This window comes from Miniopterus schreibersii (assembly GCF_964146895.1).
Source record: "Miniopterus schreibersii genome assembly, chromosome: 2".
NCBI lineage: Eukaryota > Metazoa > Chordata > Mammalia > Chiroptera > Miniopteridae > Miniopterus > Miniopterus schreibersii.
Genome location: NC_138102.1, coordinates 128,800,157 through 128,821,719, shown reverse-complemented (window position 1 = coordinate 128,821,719; position 21,563 = coordinate 128,800,157). Strand labels below are relative to the sequence as shown.

The following is a 21,563-nucleotide window of genomic DNA, read 5'->3' as shown; positions in this document are numbered from 1 at the left end:
ACTCATGCCCTGCCAATTTCACAGCGGATATGAGGCAGCTTGGTCACATAGCAAGCACATCGCTCACTGGCAAACTATTCTCAAAAAAGAGTGGGCCAGATGCCTAGAATTGATTTCATGCACATAAATGTATGATGCAAGTCAGGCCTCTTGAAAGGCACCTACGTTTCCATGGGCTGTGACACAGGAACCTCAGTGGGAAGTACAAATAAATATAAGGAGCCATTCCAGCGATGCTTTTTAACTCTCTTAGACACTTTCTCACAATGGGTCGAGGTAGCCTTGGTTCATCTCACAATCCCAGCTCTGCACCCATCATTTGCGGCACGTGGTGGCCAGCCTTTATCCTTTCTGACAGTGTGCCTCTATTTACCTCAATTGAGTTTAAGACAGGGACCTTATTCATGGCCTCACCTATTTCACTTCACTGCACTCAATGAAATGGCTGGGCTGAAAGGACAAGGCAGATGCTTACGTGAAGATGGGCAGCAAGATTTGCCAGGGTTTTCTCACTGCTCAACAAATCAGCAATACCCAGCCAAAGAATTACTAATAGGGCGATACCCTGAGACGTGCCCAACCCTCACTCAGAATTAGATGCGCTCTTACAGGCCAATAACAATGTATGGTTTAAGGCACCTTCTCCATTTAACTCATGTGTAAGTTGACATGACAAATGGGATGACAAAGGCCCAGTGGAAAAGCTGGGGAGGAGCAGTCTAACCATGGCTTTTGCAATTGGGTGGAAGGGGCAGGAAGAGGCAGTGGAGGGTGTGGATGGTGATGGAGCCACATGAGGATGACATCTATCTAATGGAGATCACCTTTGGTAGGATAGAGCCACGCCTGGAATCAACCCTCTTACCATTAAAATGCAGTAAGATTTTAACACGCCTCGCATATAGGCATCAGAGGGATTCAGCGAAATCTTGTTGCAGGTATTTTATATAGTGTTTCTGCGTTTTTGTTCATTTTTAAAAATCATGTAAGCTCTGTCTTACAGTGAGAGTTCAGACATTCTCAAAAAATCTTTTGCTCAGCTAATGTAGTCCTGCTGATGGCCACAGTTAAGCTGATCAACAGCAGACTAGGTCAGTAGCACCACCGTGTTTCTTACGAGCATCTCTCTGGGCTACCTGCAGCAGAATTTTCTGAGGTATTTATCACAACTGCAAACTCTTGGGCTCCACCCAGAATGGGAATCTCTAGATGTGAGTTCAGGAGTCTGAATTTTTCACAACACCTCAGCTAACTACCGTACACACCATTAAAACAACTCTTTAGTGAAATAACACATACAGAAAACTATAGATTGTACAACTCACTGTGGATTTTGTAGTGAACATATAGTTGTGTAACCAGCACCCTAGAAGCACCTCTGAGCCTACTTCCAGGCACTACCCCCTATTGTGGTTTCATTCACACTGTTGTGTAAATGTGAATCATTCATTCTCAGGGCTGTATAGTATTTCATCATGTGATGCAAACCAGACTGAGAACACTGCCTTCCAGAGTCCAGAGTGAAGCACAAGCAGAGCTGTTCCTGCATGGAAGTGCCACCACCTGTATCAGAAGGCACGCTGCTCATTTTTCCCACAAGGTCAAGCTTTGCCAGGAGCTACAGAACTCACACTGTAACCAAAGTCAGGTGGGCCAGAGCAGCACAGAGGCTCCTTCCAGGGTGGCCAGATAATCAAGGAGGCAGTACAGACATCTTTTCCTGACCCAGATGTTTCGGCTCTGCCGCAGGAGGGCTCTGCAGAGTAGAATTCTTTTCTGCCCACTGTCTTTGCTGAAATAGCCCATGTGGAGGTATTAGCACAGTGGTTATGCTTACCTAGAGCCAGGCTACCTAGGTCCAAATTGTAATTCTGCTACTTCTTATGTGGCCCTGGGCACCCTATTGAACTCTTTGGGTGTTTCCACATGAGTAAAATAAGGCTATGATTTATGTCTCAATAAAACTTGGAACAAAAGGCCCCCTTCAAAATAAATAAGACTACGATTATACCTCATGGGGTTGTTATAAGGAGTAAATGAGCTAACATTTGAAAAGCACTTAGAACAGGGTCTAGCATGTAGCGAGCAGGCCAACGTGTCTGATAGATGAATTGGGATTTCTAAACTCACTGGTGTAACACAGACACTAAAGGGTCGATGGGACTAGTCCTAAAAGAAAGAAAGGTATTAAGGTGATTTTGAGTGGATTAGCCCAGGCCAGTTCTCACCTCACTCCCTTTAAAGAATTGTATCTACTGAAGGTTCATTCATTTGTTACCCATATTTCTGCCACACAACATTCTCCTTCTTAAATCTAAAAAGGTGTTCATTAACAGGCCTACACACATCAGTAATGTATTTTTATTAACCTCTAGTAGCCAGAACTAATGGGAACCAACTCAGTCATTAATCGGAGTTGGGTTATTTTTAAATAGGATGTTATCCCAAACTCGATTTTGTCCCAGATGATGGATTCACGATTCTGTTACAACTAGAAATACTGCAGAATGCAATCTCTGGTTCATTTTAGCTTGTTTTCTGAAGCTATGACATTTTGTATATTTGAGATGTTTCATGTATTTCCTGAGCTGTGCAGCAACCAGGACACAAGGCCAGCCTCAGGCTCATGTTTTTGCGTCTGTCCCTATCTAGATCCTTAATGACCCAAATCTACTCCACAGGCCCACAGCCTTCTTTCCCCATTACTTTACCTTTCCTCCCCTGGACGGTCATTCTCTCAGTGTCTTTTCAAAATCTTCATGGCTCTATCTGCTTACAGAAATCATACATGATTTTTAAAAATGTGAACATTCAAAAACATAGACCGTAGCATGTGAAATTGACCCACACACCACTCCACTCACAAAAATAGATTCCAGATGGATTCAGGTGCTAAACATAAAAACTAAAACTATAAAAATATTGAAAAAAGTACAGACTATATTTATGACCTTGGGGTAAAGAAGGCCTTTTTAAATGAGACATAAAACATAAAAGCATAAATAAAAAGATTGATGAATATGACCTCATAAAAGTTAAAAAGTTCAGTAGGGCACAAGATATTGAAAATAATGTTTAAAAGACAAACCACAGAATGGGTGAAAATATTTATTACATATGTAATAAAGAATGTCTAAGAAAGCCTACAAATTAGAGAAACGGGCAAAGGGCATGGGGAAATATAAATGGTCAATCACCTTTGCATGTAAGTTCCACAAGGGCAGGAGCTTGTTGTTTGTTCACTGATGTCGCCAGCATCTAGAGCACAACCTCAATGTTGATAGAATGTGAAATAAGTGTAAAACATGCCCATTCTGATTTTTAATCATGAAAATACAATTTAAAATGGAAATTAAAAAAAATGTTTTTTAACCCATTGGATTGGAAATTAGGATGTGGGGAAATGTACATACTCATGTGGTATTGGGAATGAAATAATACATCTCATTTAAGGGAAATTTGCTAGTACCCCCCAAGTACAAAAATGCCTGTACGTTTTGACTTAGCAATGCCTACCTTGGGAAATTACTGAGCTCATGTGTTTGTTCAAGGGTATGGATCCAGCATTGCTGGAAATACTTCAAAGTTGTAAATGCCATAAATACTCATCAATAGGGAAATGATGAAATACTCTATGATAAAATCAAGCCAAGAATAGTATGAAGCAGTTAAAAACAGTGAGGTATGGCTACATGTACCAACCCCCAACACAAAGAGGGAAAAAGGCAAGTTGCATGGCCATATGCACGGAGTGATACCCATAAAATGAAACTGTATTCATGTGCATATATGTAAATGTATAGGAAAAAGTTTGGATGTGAACTTTTTTCCTTCACAATATATTCTGGACATTTCCCATGTCAAAACATAAAAATCTACCTCAATCAATTTTTATTGATTTTTAGAGAGAGGGGAAGGGAGAGGGAGAGAGAAACATCGATTGGTGGCCTCCTGCATGCCCCCTACTGGGGATTGAGCCCTGATTAGGAATCAAACCAGCAACCTTTCGGTGCACGAGATGATGCTCAGCCAACTGAGTTACACCAGCCACGGAAAAAAATCTACCCGATTCTTCAGGAAAGGTTGTATAAAGTTCCATTGGCTGGGTGCAGCATGAACTAACCAAATCTCTATTGATTTTGTGGGGTTTTTTTTAACAGCTTTATTGAGATATAATTCATATACCATATAATTCACCCATTTAAAGTGTATATACAATGGTTTTGGTATGTTACATTAGTTTTTAAAAGTTGGGTATAATATATAACATAAATTGTCATTTTTACCATTTTAAGTATACAGTTCAATAGCATTAATTAGGTAACTATCATTTTCATGTCTTACTATTATAAATAAATCTACATACTTTGTACAAACGTGTTTCTCTATAGGATAGAAAGCTCTCCTATGCTGAGGGCCAGTGATAAACAGTGATAAGAAATGTGGGCTGGTCTTTGCCTAAGATTACTACATTATTGTTAAACTTAAAAATATAGGGATATCCCAAAGCAAATGCAAACATGGGAAAACAAGAAACTCTTATTTTTCTATGTTCATTCACATTGGAAAATGTATAAATACAAGCCAATAAAAGAAAAAGATGATTTGTTAACCAGAAACTGAGTGTACATATGCTAGACCCCGATGGAATCAGTTGTCTGGTATCTGACAGCTTATCCTGAGTCTTCTTTGCCACCAACAACTGGGCCCTCACAGAGAGACACAGCCTTACTGTTAGATCTGGTTTCCTACTGTGGACTCCACAGTCTCATTAGACGGTGACGTTCACAATTCGCTTAATTAAGTGGCCTCCTGTTCCTCTTCTGAGAAATGGAGGCTCTAGCCCGGACGCTATAACTTGTATGGCCCAGGTCACAAGGTGTGCTGACAGGAATGAGGTCAACCTAACCCTGCAGGCATGGTGGGGGTAGGAGCCAAGCTCTGCAGACTGGGAATTCAGGTCTGGATCTGCCGGCTACTTGCTTTAGGGCCCTGGGCAAGTTTCTTAACCATTGGTAAGTCAATATCTAAAGTTGTCAGTTGGTATTTATCATATAAAATGTTTTGAAATTCAATGACATAAAGCACAAATTATGCCTTTCTTATGCCTGACACTGAAGATGTCCTCAATAAACAGCAGCTTTAAGTATTTTAAACAACAAAGCATGTGTCAGGGCCACTCTTCCGGGTTGCCAAATATTCTGATTCCTGTGACAGCAATAACAGTAGCACAGACTTCTATAGCATTTACTGTGTGCCAGTCACATTTTGAGCACTTAGCATCTAGTAACTTAGTTAATCCTCTTATCAAACTTATGATGTAAATACTATTATTTCCGTTTAACAAGAGAAAATAGGCACACAGAGGGTAAGAAACTGGTCCAGGAAAACAGTTACCCAATAGCAAAACCAGGATTTGAACCCAGGTGGTCTGTACTCTTCATAGTCTGTGTTCTTAACCACTATTAAACTGTTAGATTGTTTCTACAGATATCTGTGGATTTATGGGTGTGGGTATAAATATGGCATTTCCCCCTATTCTGAAATCCTCCAAATTTTAATACCTGATACCAAGATCTCTTTCTTACCAAGATTTTTAAAATTAAGATTACTTTGCTAAACACTTAATCTGTTTAAAATGACTGCCAGATGATAACTTGTTTTAAAGGTGGCTATACGAAAAGAACAGATATGAGAAAAGGCATTATTATACTTTCATTGGTCACTTATGACCTCTAAGATCACACTGTGATTCTTAGGAGCTTAAGATGTTTGGAACTCAAATGCTTGGAGAGTTACCATCTCTCATAATGGGCAGCACTCCGGTCCATTAGCTGACTCTATTTCCCTAGAGTTTCCACCTCAAAATTGAATGGTTTCTCACTAACCACATGGACCATTATGCCAGCTCATAATATGCCCCTTAGAGGAAACATAGTCTGGACTGCTGATGAATGGAGCATGCCCCAGGGTTGGGCAGCCTGGATCCCGTTAATTTACCCAATGTAAAAGGTTATTTTGTTTTCTTGCTTTAATTCATTTCTAGCTCCATCTCTAGCATGCAGGGAAAAGCTTTCCCCCCACCAGCAAGTGGGACCCCCGTGGCGAGGAATGACATGGTTACCCGTTAACCCGACCACCTCATTCGTAGGGTGCACAGGAGCTGAGGCTGGTCAGCATAGCTCAAATGTCCCTCTCGGCACCGTCATCTTCTCTTCCCATATGTCAAGGACTCTGAGTGCACTATGTCCTACCAATCTGTGGCTTGACGTCTTATGCACAGTCTCCCCTCGGGTTCTGCAGCCTCAGCATCTCAGCTGTCTTAGTCTGTGCTCACTGTAAAGCCCAAACTTCCTAAGAGCCAGATTCTGCCTCCTACTCTCCAGTCCCACCTTGTCTATCAACAGAGTCTGTATAAGTCTGAATCTCAGTTGTGAGGAGGGAGCTCCCCAGCCCAGGCAAATCAGTAGAGGTGGTGGACTGTTTCTGAGCATTTTGAGGTATTTAGAGAGATGGTATCTGCCCCGAGCATAGCAAGGATGTGGGTGAGGGGCAGGCCAAACGATCTTTTGCCTAACTCTACATATAGGTGATCACCCAAGACACTCTGTTATTTACACAGCTCCTAGCATTCGGCTGGACATGCAGAATATATTCGAGATTTTCTAATAGATACAATCTTGTTCCGATCCATTTCGGAGGGTTCTGAACCTTTGAGAAGCATCACTTACACACGTCCCACTAGAATACTGCGTTCCAAAGGGTGGGAACTGATACCCCTTGGCACACGCCAGAGAGCCTGGCACACTGCTTTGCTCATGGCACTTCCTCAGTCTATTCTTGCACAGGGATCATGGTCAATGAAGCAGTTTTCATGTTACCCACACCTGGTCGTGGAACCTTTACACAATGAAGTCCTATGTGAAAATTCAATGTAAAAAGTTAAAGCTGAGCTGCTCTGGTTTAAGGAAGGGGACCCCAAGCTGCCAGTCTCCTCACCCACTGAAGTATCCTGTAGGCTCTAGAGAGCATTTGAAAACTGGAAGACCTGGGGCCTTGAATCCTGCCAGACCTGGGTTTGAGTTCCCAGCTCTGCCACTTTCCAGCTAAGTTGTCTTGGGCAAGTCACCTTTTCCCCAAGCTTCAGTTTTCCATGTAAAACCGGGATAACACTACCTAGTTCCCTGATGGCAAAGGATTTCAAATAATGTGTGAAAGTAGCTAATATGTAGTAAGCATTCAATGAAGTGTCCAACTTTATTACTGATTCTCAAATACCCCTTTTTATTCCTTTTTAAACATATTTTCCCAAGGACAGAGAACAGAATGTTCTATGAAAACAGTTCTCTTGGGGCTACAAACACTTCATTTTTAGTGACGTTATGTGAGTCAGATATTTTCCCTATTTATCACTAACAATCTGTTTAAAAATCCACCATGATAACAAAAATCCTTCTGGAAACAAAATTACAAGTGCCCATCAGCAGATGAGTGGATAAAAAAGCTGTAGGACATTTACACCATGGAATACTATGCAGCTGTAAAGAAGAAGGATCTCGTATCCTTTGGGACAGTATGGATGGACCTGGAGAATATTATGCTAAGTGAAATAAGCCAGGCAGAGAAAGACAAACATCAAATGATCTCACTTATATGTGGAATCTAAAGAACTTAATAAACTGATGAACAGAATAGATTCAATGACATGGAAGCATGGATCAGACTGACGAATGCCAGAGGGATGGAGGAGGGTGGGGGGGGGAAAGGAGGAGAGAGTAACCAAAGAATTTATATGCATATATGCACAACCCAAGGACACGGGCAATGGTGGGGAGAGGGACGGGATGGGGTGGAACGGCTCATTGGGGAGAAAAAGGGGCCTCTGTAATATTTTAAACAAAAATAAACAAAAACAAACAAACAAATCCTTCTGCAACTTTGTGTTTTCCAGTGAGCACAAACTAAGACCCCTCTGTGCTAAGATACATGAGAATTGCCATCCAATCTTGACACTTGCACAAGGGCGGTTCCTCTCCTCAGCATGCAGACCTCCAGCTGCTTCCTGCAGCACCACCTACCCCCTCACCTACCTGCCTGCTAGCATCCAAAGCTTTGTTCAAGCATCAGCTTCCCTGATGAGCCTTTCTCAGCTTTACCAAGCACCCCGGAGGCCAGGCCTGTCACAGTGCTTTTCCCGGTACAGTGATTGTGCATAAGGCTCCCAGCCTTAGCTCCTCAGGAGAAGATCTAGGCCACGTTTTCCCTTGTATCCTCCCACACAGATTCTGGTGGGCAGCAGGAGCTCAATAAATATGTGTTGAACAAATATATAAATGAATTTAAAAAGACAAATTTGGGTTAATGACCCAAATCTATCAGTCACCAAAGATATCATTTTGGATCCCTCATCTCTTCATCTATAAAATCTACTTGTTCTCGGCTGTAAAATGGGAATGTAAATAACATGTCGCAGAGTTTTAATACAGCATAAAGGAGGAAAATTTGTAAAGGGCCTAGCACAGTGCCTGGCACATAATACTCAATGAACAGTAGTTGCTTTTCTTTCATTTTTCCCACCCTTGCTGCTCCTATTGAATAGCTTACCTAGAGCATGAGACCAAGATTAAGTTCCCGCTCAGTGCTATTACCTACCACCTGAAAATACAAATTGTTGTATTTCATAATAACAATGTGTCAGCCAGGATAAGCACCCCTGCCACAGACCACCCCCCCTCAGGGCCAATCGCATCTGTGTTTATTGAATGGCTCTTCCACCCACCCACCCCTCAGACTGTCAACTCCACTGGGGCAGGGACCACATTTTTTACTTCCATATTCCTATGCCAGCCCATGCCACAAACTCTATTAAGCATTCGACAAATGTTTGCTGAGGAAATTAAATCAATCTGTCCAGACAAAAATACTATTTAACTATCCTTAGAGACATTTTACTTAACTTTACGGCTATTAATTTTTACTTAGAGCTGCATTCAACATGGTTAACCATGACCGCAGCAAGGAAAGAGTTAACACGGCCAGCCTGTTCTAGCCACTTATCTCTGGGAGCACCTGCAGTCACAGCAACGACCCTGAACCAAACTGAGCAGTAAATTCCTGAAATGTTCCCTAATTAATGATGTTACTTTGTACCCTCAAGTCAGTGGGTCAGGACGTACCAGCCGAAGGCGCTGTTTAAAGTAAACATGAGGGTCCACGATGTGCACCTGGGACCTGGGACCTGGTGTGGGCCGCACCCCGGTTGGGTCCGTGCTGAGCGCCCAGCTCCCTGGAACTCGGGGCTGCTGAGGCTTGAGCGGGCTTCCCCAGGCGGGGTGCCGCCCGCAGCCCGAGAGAAGCGCGCACCTGCGGGACCCTCGCCGGGGGAGGAAGGCCTAGGCCGCCTTCGCCCCGCTTTGCCTACACACAGGGTGCCCTGCTTCCCCACGTTAACAGCTGACCACGCACTTAATTTTCACTCCTTTTCAGGTTTAACTGACTTGAAATAATGGGTGATGCCAGACTAAGCTTTGAACGAAGAAAATTTATCCTGAAGTGCCACTGGACTTTATTTATGGGGATACACAAAAGATAAAGTTTATGGTACAAACCGGCAACAGTTGAATTGAGGGCACACAAATGCCGAATGAAATGGGTCTTGAGCTTGTGATTCCACAGCTTCGAGTTACAAGCAGGGCCTGGACCAGAACCGTCATCAATTTGAAAACAGGCATTGACAAAAAATTGTTCACTTCTGTATATTCTTTTAAATTTTGAAAATGAACTGTATGTTAATAAACACTGACTTTATAATCACTTAAAGTGTGTATACATTTTGGGGGGGCACCCTGTGTATTATTATCCCGCTGTTCCTGCACTGCATCCTTTGCTTAATAACTCTTGCCTGTGAGTAAGACTTTATGTGGAGTCGTTAGTCCTTCTGGCAGTTCACTAGTGGGTGGCCATGGGACCCCAAAACAGCCTCCTTCTTGAACCGTTGCCCTCCCTTGATGTCTGTGACCCCAGTCTTCGTTTTCCTCCTACCTCGTTGCTGACTTTCTATCTCCTTTGTTGGCTTCTAGCTCTACCAGACTCTAAACTGTATATTGTCCTACAGCTCTAATTCTGGCCTCCTTTTATCTCCACCCTCTAGGTTATTTTATTAGTCTCATGGGTTTCGATATCATTTACATGTTGATGACTCTCAATTTTATTTCTACAGCCCAACCTCTCCCCCAAACTCCGCACACATACCCACTGTCTGCTGGACATCCCCATTGTATGTCTGTCTACGAAGGATTTCAAACTTATGAAAATTTGTCTGAACCAGGGCTCTTGATTTCACCCCAAGCTGCCCTCTTCCAGTTTCTCCCATCTTGCTAAATAAAACCTCATACCCTCAGCTGGCCAAGCACGAACCCTAAAGCTCATCCTGGATTTTGTATTTTTTTCCTGCCCACCCACCTTCCAATCCATTAGCAGGTATTGTTGGTTTTATTTCCAAAACAAATCTCCAGAAGTGGAATCCCTCCACTTCTCCCCTTTTCTAACCCAAGTCACCGTGACATTTGCCGGACTATTCCAGTTGGATCATTCCCCGGGCTTCTGTACTTGCCCCGAAGTAATTCTCAGTCAGCAGCCAAAGTTGTTTTTTTCACACCTACATCAGATTACCCTGCTTGAAACCCTTCAATTCTATTCCCAGAACAGAATTCAAACTCTCCATGTCTGCCTGGCTCCTGAGGCACTCAGTGGACGGTCCTCGCACGCCCTCCCACTCCACCCGGTACCGCTCTCCCGGCTCCCGGGCTTCAGCTCCTCTGGTCTCCTAACGAGGCGATGGCACCCTTTCCGCCTGCAGCCCTCCGCGCTCACCGCCACCTTTCCGCTCTCGACCAGCATGTGCCCGGGGGTCTGAAAACACATTCTGTACATTGAGAAGTACATGTTCTCAATGCAAAAGATGACCAAGTCCAATTAAATGTTCGTTAAAATTAGAAGGTGGTATTTCCCAACTTTTCTTTCTGTTTCTTCATAAATAGAAAGGAACTTACCAGTAACAAATGACAGACCAGCTAGGCTTATCTCTAGGTTATCTCTGGTACAGTGAGATTGTTCATCTGAGCCCCTAAGAGTAATAGAAAAAAAATAAAATGTATTCCCCAAAGGAGCAACCTCTATCTGAAGTTTAACTCCATGTGCGCCTGGTATTATTATTAAGGTGTAAATAAGCCTTTCTAATAAAAAATAATGGGAAGGCTCCCGTGGAATTACCACGTTGGAATAATCTGTGCTTCCCACATGTCCCCAGGTGCCTACACTTTCACAAGAGTGAATGTCCCCACCCACATTAAAAGAATGTTACTGGCCTGGCCGGTGTGGCTCAGCGGTTGAGCTTCGACCTAGGATCCAGCAGATCGCAGTTCAATTCTCGGTCAGGGCACATGCCCGGGCTGCAGGCTCGATTCCCATCTTATCGTTGATGTTTCTCTCTCTCTCTCTCCCTCTCCCTTCCTCTCTCTGAAGTCGATAAAGACATATTTAAAAAAAATTTTTTTTAAAAAAGAACTTTAACAGTTGGGCTCAACTGAGTTACCAACAACGGCACGGGAGGGAATATTAGGGACTAAAAGTTAAAGTTAAAATACCTTCAACAGTCTATCCATCTGTGTGTTTCCAAAACCTGTATCTTTCCGAACCACTCACAGCAAGAATAATTAAACGAGTCAGCTGCCTTCATCTTCAATCTGTACAACATTCCTGAGTGTGGAGGGGGGAAAAGACACTTAAAATGGAGGGGTTTCAACTCTCTGTTTACCTTTTTTGGGAGAAAGGCTTCATCACATGATCCATTTCTCTCTTTTTACATTCTCTAAATAGACACCTGAGCTATTCTTGTGCTGCTCAAATAAAACCAGGGATATTTACTTAAACTCTTCTTAATGGAGGTGTGTGTGTATCCTGTATTTACCCTCTCTTCTTTAGACCCACGTTTGCTTAGGTTTGGGGGGCCAAGGGGAGGGGGGAGAACCACTTTAGGCTTGTCACGGATAATTGAATGATGCCTTTTACCGCCCGGAACACACTAACTTCCCTGCTGCCCCCTCCTCTCTCCAGGAACCAATCTGGAGCTGCGGCCCACGAGGTCCTCCACCTCTGCCTCCAAGTTACCACATTACTGGCCGGGAAACAGTTTCAGCCAAAAAAGTTTACATGGTGAAAAAACAAGTTCATTTTCTTGAGAGACTGAAGTACTCACTACATACAATATGTGTGACTATGTAAAATTATATACTAAAGTTGCATATAGTATATGTAAGTATATAAAAGTATATATAAGGATATACATTCTATGCACTTATACAATAACATACTATACACTATACTGTATAAAAGTATATTTACATTCATGTTTCATTTACTACACATGGAAAAACTCTTCAGCTTTGACCCTTAGTGTGTCTGTCACATATAAGCACGTACTGGGCTGGGGTAAGAAGAGGGACAAAGCCTGGTCCCGGCTCTCCAGGTGACACGTATAGAGCTCCTGGGAGACGCTCAGGAAGAGGAGCGCAGATTCTAACCGCCCAGCGGACTAGAAAAGACTTCCAGGAGGAGGTACCATTTTGAACCAAGCCTCAGTTAACTGAATAAATGATCAAATGGTCTGTCACAGCCCCACCTGCCCTAAAAATGTGACGTTATGCTAAGTTTCAGCTGCTGTATTCATAATGCAACTGTGTGCTTTGTCGAGAGGAGCCCTGGGTACGCATCTGAGTACGCTGCCAGTTCTCACGGCTTAGTTGTGCTCCATCAGCGTGGCCTGGCTTCCTCAGAGGGATTCCTGTCGGGGAAAGTGAAAAACTGGGAAAGCGACTCATCGAAAGCTCTTCATTTAAGCAAACGGAAGAGTTCCTTAGTTGCTTTCGTCTGGTGAACTCTGTGGTGGGGAAGCCCTCCAAACATGTAAACGTTATCGTTAATGCCTCCAGACCCAGCAGAAAGGCGTTATCTTCAGCTCCGGGGAAATTCCTGACAAGCCCGTGGGGCTCGTCTGAGGGCGACGTGTTTGAAGTTGGCCGCACTCTGCCGGGCGGTGGAGACAGCCCTCCGGTGCGAGCTTGCGTGTGTGAAAGGTCACAGACCAGAAAATGTGTACCTGAATTGAAACAGCTGACATGCAGAGGGGGAAACATTCTGAATGCGCGACTCATGTCCGTTTGAACACATTCTCAAATCAGGACTTAGAAACCTCTCAGCGAACTGCTCCGCGGTGTGTAGTGCGCGGAGCTGCTATGAAGCCAGGAGGCGTGTCAAATGTTTCAGATCACTAGATAGGAAGATTTGATTAATTCCCTCCCCCTAACCCAAATGCATGTTGGCATTTAATATAATATTTAAACAAAAAATTTACCTGAAGATTCTTTTTATACTTTCTTGCTTTGTAGCCGTAGAGAAAGGGCAATTCTAAATACGCAAACGAAAAGAAGGAAACCGAGCTAACGGTGGCTCTCAGCCCTCACCCCCAGACACTGCTGTCAGCACCGTGGGACCTCCACGCACGCATGTTCGCTGACTAAGAGCAGAAACCAAACACCTTTGGACGCTGCTCGGTATTCGCAGAGGGTCGCTATCAGCTCTCTGCCTGTGACTGGGGACTCAGTTCCTAGCCTATCAGCCTACGACTCTTTCCATGTCCTGTATTTTGCAGCTCTCCCTTCACCGTGCTGACGTTAAATTAATAGAAAACATAACACATTTATATACACAATTTCAAAAAGATCAATGTAATGTTCAAACTGTATATAAAGGAGAAATAAAAAGAAAGCAACTTATAATAAAATGTGATATCAGTATGTAAAAATTTGGGCACGGTCCAGTAGAAAACATAATGAAAATGTCAGACGCTCATATCTACAGGGGCCTCCCTCTGTATCTGTGGGTGATTGGTTCCAGGACCCCCTTGGATACCAACTCCGAGGATTCCCGAGTCCTTTATATAAAGGGGTGTAATATTTGCATATAAGCTATGCACATTCTCCTGAATGCTTTAAATCATCTCTAGATTACTTATAATACTTAACACAATGTAAATGCTAGGTAAATGGTTGTTATATGGTATTGTTCAGGGGAAAATGACAAGAAAACAGAAATCTGTATATGTTCAGTACAGATGCAGCCATGGAAGGCCTAACTATGTAGTATATATACATCAGCAACAATATAACAGTTTTTTCAATTTTTTTTTTTTATTCCTCACCTGAGGATATTTTTTCCATTGCTTTTGGGAGAGATTGGAAGGGAGAAAGAGAGAGAGAAAGAGAAACACTGATGTGAGAGACACATATTGATAGCCTCCCGACCGGGGCTGGAGATCAAGCCTGCAACCGAGGTCTGTGCCCTTGGCCAAAATCGAACCCGGGACCCTTTAGTCCGCGGGCCGATGCTCTAACCACTGAGCCAAACTGGCTAGGACTCAAGTATTTTTGATCTGTAGTGGGTTGAATCCAGGAATGCAGGACCCATGGATATAGAGGGCTGACTGTATCTGAGAGTCACGGTGATTGCATCGATTACAAATGCAGACTAATTCAGCTGTGTGTCAGGATTTTATGAATGTGAAATATCTCTCAGTCAAGTTCAGAGATAAGCAAAATCAAATTTTTCCTCATTTTATCTACAGTTACATTCCTGGAAAGTTCAGTGTATGTTAACATTGTGGGGGAAACAGAGTTTGGTTTTAGGCTCAGGTAACTGTAAGCTGGTCTTTCCCCTATGGAGGACATTAGAAAATGTAGGGGACAGCCCGGCCCGTGTGGCTAAGTGGTGAGCGATGGCCTATGAACCAGAGAGTCACAGTTCGATTCCCAGTCAGGTCACATGCCCAGGTTGCAGGCTTGATCCCCAGTAGGGGGCGTGCAGGAGGCAGCTGATTGATGATTCTCTCTCATCACTAATGTTTCTCTTTTCCCGCTCCCTTCCTCTCTCTGAAATCAATTAAAACATTAAAAAGAAAATGGAGGGGATGATTTTTACTATGCACTGCTAATAAGATCAAGAGTATACACCAGGAGGGAAAACAAATGTATCCCCACCTCCCCACCCCCACCACCGCCCATCCCCGCCAAGACTTATCAGGCCTAAACCTCCCCTCAATTCCCCAAATTCCCTCTAGAGGGGGCTACTGCTCTTAATGAGAACCCCTGTTTTCAGAAGAAGGCAGTTTGGCCAACGGGTGTCCTGTATGTCCTGTAAGTGTGTAAACCAGAATCCCTGCCTTCTTCTGTTTTACAATCCAAGAGTTTTGCATATAGAAAAAAATCCGGTTTATACCCCAAAAATGGAATTCAGATTGCTTTGGATGAAACTGAATACTAGAAAGGGTTGAAGGATTTCCACAGATCACTCGCACAACAAAACCCCATGAACATTTAATATAGGGGATGCTTGTCAACTTTTTCAGAATCACAGAGGTTAGGGACAACATGTGGAGGCAACAAGAACAGAGAAAAGATAACGGGAAACTTTTCTCTACAGCAAAGAGGTTTAAGGGTTTATTCACTTTTTGGCACTGGACAGACTGGTTCCAGTCACCCCTCTGTCATTTACAAACTACGGACAATTCATTTTATCTCAGTTCTTCACATGTAAATATGAGGGTAATAATGGTATTCCATAGCACTGTTAAGATGATTAAGCGAAACGTATTTGTCAAGAGCCAGGCAAATAGTAAAATTCACTTGATGTTGGCTGTCATACTTTTTTAAGTTTCAAATGCCACCTGCTCCTAGAGTATTTCTGTTTAGACATAGTTGAGATTTGGAATAAAAATGGTTTCTAGATATAAGAAACAGTAAAATTCTGTGTTACTTTTAGGAAATTGTTTCAATTTTCTCTTTTAAATTATACTACAAACAGGGTAAATCTAAATAATTTCCTTATAAGAAAACAAAAAAAGCAGTGTCTTTAAAAAACCTTGAATGGTTATAAAACAAGGCTGATATCCAAAAGATGTTTCAGAAAAAAACTTGCATTTCAAGTTAAAGAAGGGGAAAGTCTTGCTAAGTCAGTGTAACTTTAAATCACAAACATGTGTATTACAGCTGAAATTTCTAGATTTTAGTGGTTTTCTTGATACTTAGTCCTCAATATGTCCCCCTCTTTTACATCACAAGGAGCGTTTTATACAGGATCTCAAGCAAACTGGCTTCATGACCACACTTGAGAAATGAGCAGAGCGACAGAGAACTAAATGTGGCAATATTTAACATACAATGTTGTTGTTTTCCTGAACAAGTCACCAGCCCAAATCTACACAGTCAAAGGCAGTAGACAATGAGAGATCCGTGCATGTGAACACAGTACATGCCTCTTAGGGGCAGGAATCTAAACCAAATCTAGGGAGACTTTTGAGCATCTGAAATAGTATAAAGATTCCTGGCAGAGGAGTTAAATAAATATCTGTTAAATGAATATATGATGGTGAGAGTTCTTGGGGAAAAAAACCATGAGAAATAAATTCTCTCTTATACATTAAACATAATGAAAAATTAATAGTACAGTAATCTTTCATCATTATCATCATCATCATCACCTCAACACAAGAAATCCTTAAGCATACACTCCAGTATTATTTATAGGCATTATACCGTATAGAACTCTAAGACATATTCATCTTGTATACCCAAAACTTTGTACCCTTTAATAAATACTACCATAATGTTTCAAAACCACTAATGCTAGTATTGATTTATGAGTAGTCTAAGACTTAGAAGAGGGTTTTTTTTTTCTTAGCATACATTTCTCTTGAGATTATAAATCAATACAATCCTTTTGGAAGGTAATTTGGCTACATGTATCAAATACATAAAACTGCTTAAGACCCAGTAATTTCCTTTTTGGAAATGTATTTCTAATAGCTGCTAATGTATCCCTAAGAGTAGCTTTTATGTAGCACTTACTACGTGCCAGGAGTTATTCTAACAACTCGGAGTCACACTGCCTACAAAGTAAAGAATCCAGAATTTGAACTTGGGCGCTGTGGTTCCAAAGCCTGTCCTCTGACAGCATTTGCTGTCTTAGCTACAAAGATGTTCACTGTGTCATTGTTTATAACAGGAAAAGTTTAGAAGCAAACTAAATGTCCACAAGGGGTATGAGTTAAATAAACAATAGTACATCCATTGATAGGATGCAAAGCAGGCATTAAAAATCAAGTTTTCTAAATAACATGTTTGCATGGACAAATAAGACATGGGGCTCAGTGGGAGAGAGGAAAGGCACCTGTTTCCTTTGGATGGTGAGATTATAATTTTCTTTTTGGTGCTTTGTTGTATCTACCAAATTCTCTAAAGGAACTTGAATTCTTTTTGACCCAGAAAAATATTACTATGAAATTTCTCCCTAGATCAGCATGGCCCACCAAAATATAATGAAAGTCACATACGTAATTTAAAATGTTCTAGTAACCATAACCATATTAACAAAGGTAAAAAGAAACAGATGAAATTAATTTTAAGTATTTCTTATTTAACCTATATATTAAAATATTATCATTGCAACATTTTATCAATATAAAATATTATGGAGTATTTTACTTTTTTGTATCAAGTCTTCGAAGCCTCTTTAGGACATCTCAGTTCGGTCTAGTCACATTTTAGCTGCTCAATAACCAAGTGGCTAATGGGTGCTGTAATGGACAGCACAGCTACAGATCCTTGCCAGGAGCTACACTTTCAGATCAAATGTGCCCAACCCATGAATCTTAAACTCTCCACTCCAAGTAACCATCTAAATTTGTGCAGGCTGCTTCTTTAAAGAGAAAAGAGATGTGCTTGGGAGATAGGTGAATCTGAATTTGAATCCTCCCTCTAACACTTATCAGCTGTGTGATTTTCAGCGAGTTAGTTAACTTCTCTGTGCCTTATTTGACCTGTTCTGTAAATGAAGATAATGCCTACTTTGAGTTGTTGAGACTGAAATAATGTACTAAAACACCTAATACAATTAATAACAGGGATTTTTATTATCTACCCTTTGCCCTTTGCAATCTTCCTTAATCAGATAAAGAAAACGTTTTAAGGCAAGACATGATTCTTAAAACAGATGACTAGAATTCTCATTCAGAATGGTCCTAGAACTAATTTTGGGGGGTGTGAAGAGTCAAGCAGTGGGAACCCACAATAAATACATTTGTATTTTAAAGCGTGCTACCTGATGGCAGGGAACAAATGGCACACATCTTTGCTTGCTTCACACAGCATTTGCTCAGCAAAATTCAATCCCTTAAACAAACATATAAATTACTGAATATGTACCAGGCATCCTACTACACAAAAGGGGTTAGGAAAAAAAGGGGGGTTGGTGGGGGGGGAAGAAGCTTCCTTAACTGAATGAAGGAATGAACCAATGACCACTGTACTTGTACTGATTTTTCTCAACTCAGTTGTTAGGGTTTTTTGTTTGTTGGAGGTCCTCTTGTTTCATGTAGATTTTCTTTACTATATCATTAGGTAGTGGGCTTTCTCCAAAGATTCAGCTGAAATACGGTCGGTCTACTATATCTGAATCTAGGTATAATGTGCATTCAACTTTTGTGTGATTTTCAAACACTTAAAAACTGGGGAAAAAAGTCACCCCATATAATAGGAAGTAATTATCATGACATACATCAATGGTTTTATAGCATCACTGTTTATAAAAAAAGATCATCAAAACTATACAGATGCCCCAAAGAGGTGAATGACTAAGAAAATTCAGATCATCAAGAAGATAAAATACTGTATAGCAACCCATTCACACCTGCAGGCTCTGTCAATTCATGAAACTATGCACTGCAATGAGGGAAAAAGCAGAATGGAACCCGGGATTACGACAGTGAACATATATGAAACATGCATTTACAAAAATTAAACAGTGTATTCAGCAAGGCAGAAATATGACTTCCCCTTCTGGGTAGTTTGCCCGTGTTCCTAACAGAAAAAGAATAAACATCACGTATGCTGAATCCTGTTTGCTAAGCAAACGTATCCTACACTAGAGGGCAGGTTGGCCAGGAAAAATCGCCCGTCTACGGAAGAGGCCAGCAAAGGGGCACTGGGTTCCCTGCTTACCGAACCCGCAGAGGTGCTGTAGCGGGGGACGCCCAGCTCCCAGTGCATAGTTTAACCCACCACTTGGAACCTCACAGCAGAGTGGGGATTTTTCTTAATCTGAGTCAATTATGCAGAACATACTCAGCACAAACATTTGACCCCCAGTGTCAGGTTTTATTTTTACATGATAACTCCTCAGTCCTTTAACCACAGGAGTGAGTACAGAGTAAAAAAAAAATTGAGCCTGCTGGTCTATGGTCTCATATCACACAGGACAGATGGAGAAGAGCTGGCTCGCAGGAAGAAGAGTCCCCAGGATTCCCTCACAAGCGCTTTGTGTTTGAAGAAATAAAATCGTCCCGAATCTAGTACTTCACTCGGTGCTTAAAATGAACAACATCCTCCTCATCTTGTGGTTTAAATGATAACTCAAGCTAGTTGTCTTCTATATTTCCTTTATTAATATAATTAGCATTCTTAGATCTTTTAAAATTGTTCCTCTTAGCCTTAGGGGGAGATGATCTCAGAAGGTTGAATACATATGCTGATTCGAGATATGATTTCTCACACATCCAACCTCTGTAATTTTGGATTACAGGGCAATATAGAGTAATTCTGGAACCAAGTCTTTGGTAATGTTGTTTAAAAACAAAGGCACCATTATACACGTAAGCTCAGGATTTTTATTTTGCATTGCGCATGAGTAAATTTATGTAATACTTCTTTATGATATAAAAATCTTGACCTTAATTTGGGAGGAAAGAATAAGAATATAGTCATGAAGAGACTCCCCATTGGCTGAAAAGCTCAGAGCTAAAATCCAGGCGGGGTTTGAAGATATAAAGAGTTGAGATCCAAACTGCATAAACTTGACAATACTTCTGATCTAAGCGTTAAGTTTTTCGGTAATCTCTTTGTGGGCACCAGTGCAATAAAAGAGGGTTAAGAAGTAATAACTAATAAAATTATTTGCCTTGCCCCCCAAATGCCCAAGTCCTGAAGTACTGATCTCAGTGCCCATCCTTGTTATAAAACCTACCATCTGGGTGATCTTGGGCAAAACACTGAATATCTTTATGATTCAACACCCCCATCTATAAAAATGATAACTACTTAACACAAAGTTATACATTTCTACTTAATATATAGTTTCTAAATTAAATCAATAAAGCAATTAAATGATAGATGTGGAAACGCTAGAAGCAGTGCAAATAAATAATTATAGAAGCAGCCTTTAACAGTATGGGAGCCACTTTTTTTTTTTTTTGCATCACTTTAAGCATTTGGACTAATTATACATGACATGGAAATCTCACCAACAGAACTGCACTGTCTCAGTTTAAAAGAGACCTTCAGACATGATATTAAGAGTCCGCTTCATACTTAAATAAGTCAGCTAAAAGGGAAACCTCAGATGGACAAACGCACTTCCTTGGCAGAAGCTCATTTAGGAAAGGAACCGAAACACAAGACCCAGGCAACCCCTGTCCGCAAGACTCCAAAAGGCGGGCGTCAGGAACTCCCAGGACTGAATGACACCGAGCGACAGCGCAGACGGCCAGTGAAACTCAGGTCGTCCTAGGAACGACTCCCCCTGACAAAATACGACAACACAGCACAACACACAGAAGCACGAAACCACCGCCCCCCGGCGCTGGGGGACCTGCGCGGGCCTCGGAGCAGCTGCGCGGGGCGGGGGCGCGCATCAGGGCCGCTTCGCGGGTGAAGCGCGCGGGGCCGACCCTACCTTGCACCGACCTCCCGACACTGTGTAAGTGGGTGACGGAACTGTAGTTCTGGGCAACGTTCTTCAAAAACGCTTCCATCTCTTGCTGGTGGTGGTAGCTGAAATCCAGCGCGGCCACCAAAGGCAGCAGCAGCCCTAGCCAGAGGCGGGCGAAGTCCATGCTCTGGAGACGAACAGAAATGACAGCAAAGCTGAGACCAGACCAGGAAGGGGGGGCGGGGAGCGGACGTTACCAGCTTCTGCACCGAGGCTCTGGCGTCCGCTCCCCTGACACTATCGTCCCCAGCTTTCCAGGGAGGTAAAAGTTGGAAGCGACACCTTCGGGCGTTCGTGCCACCGGACCGCGGGCAGCCCGGGGTGCCGTCCCTCCCACCCCGCTCCCCCCTTTCCTGCCCGCGTCCCGCCGCGGGTCGCCGCCCGGCAGCTGCGGCAGCTGCGCCCCCCGCGCGCCCCCAGCCTCACCCCGGCCGGCGCGCACCCCACTCGCCGCGGCCGCACCGCCCGGCCGGCGATTATAGCCCGGCCGGGGGGCGGGGCACCCGGGACCTGCCCCGTCCCTGACTGACGTCCCGCCGGCCCAGTCAGGCGCCTGGGCCCCTCCCAGGCGGGGCCGGCACGCGCGGCCCGGGCTCCGCCTCCTTCGCACCTGGGCCGGCGGGCGGGCGCTCCAGCCGCGCGGCGCGGACCCGCCGCCTCGGGTCTCTGCGGCCCCGCTCGCCTCGGCC

At 42.9% G+C, this 21,563-nt stretch overlaps 1 protein-coding gene across 2 annotated transcripts in view; it reads right to left on the bottom strand.

Moving 5' to 3' along the window:
• CPM (carboxypeptidase M) overlaps window positions 1-21,339 on the bottom strand; it is a 56,976-nt gene extending 35,637 nt beyond the window's left edge. Inside the window, exons 1-2 of one of the 2 annotated variants that reach the window (XM_081130500.1) lie at window positions 21,301-21,339; window positions 20,839-21,001 (exon numbers count right to left, since the gene is read on the bottom strand). In XM_081130500.1, coding sequence (XP_080986626.1) covers window positions 20,839-20,998 — 160 coding nt within the window. In that variant the 5' untranslated portion in view covers window positions 20,999-21,001; window positions 21,301-21,339. The remainder of the gene's footprint in view (window positions 1-20,838; window positions 21,002-21,300) is intronic. The other variant, XM_081130501.1, reaches the window with a different exon arrangement.
• Window positions 21,340-21,563: the final 224 nt, after the last annotated feature.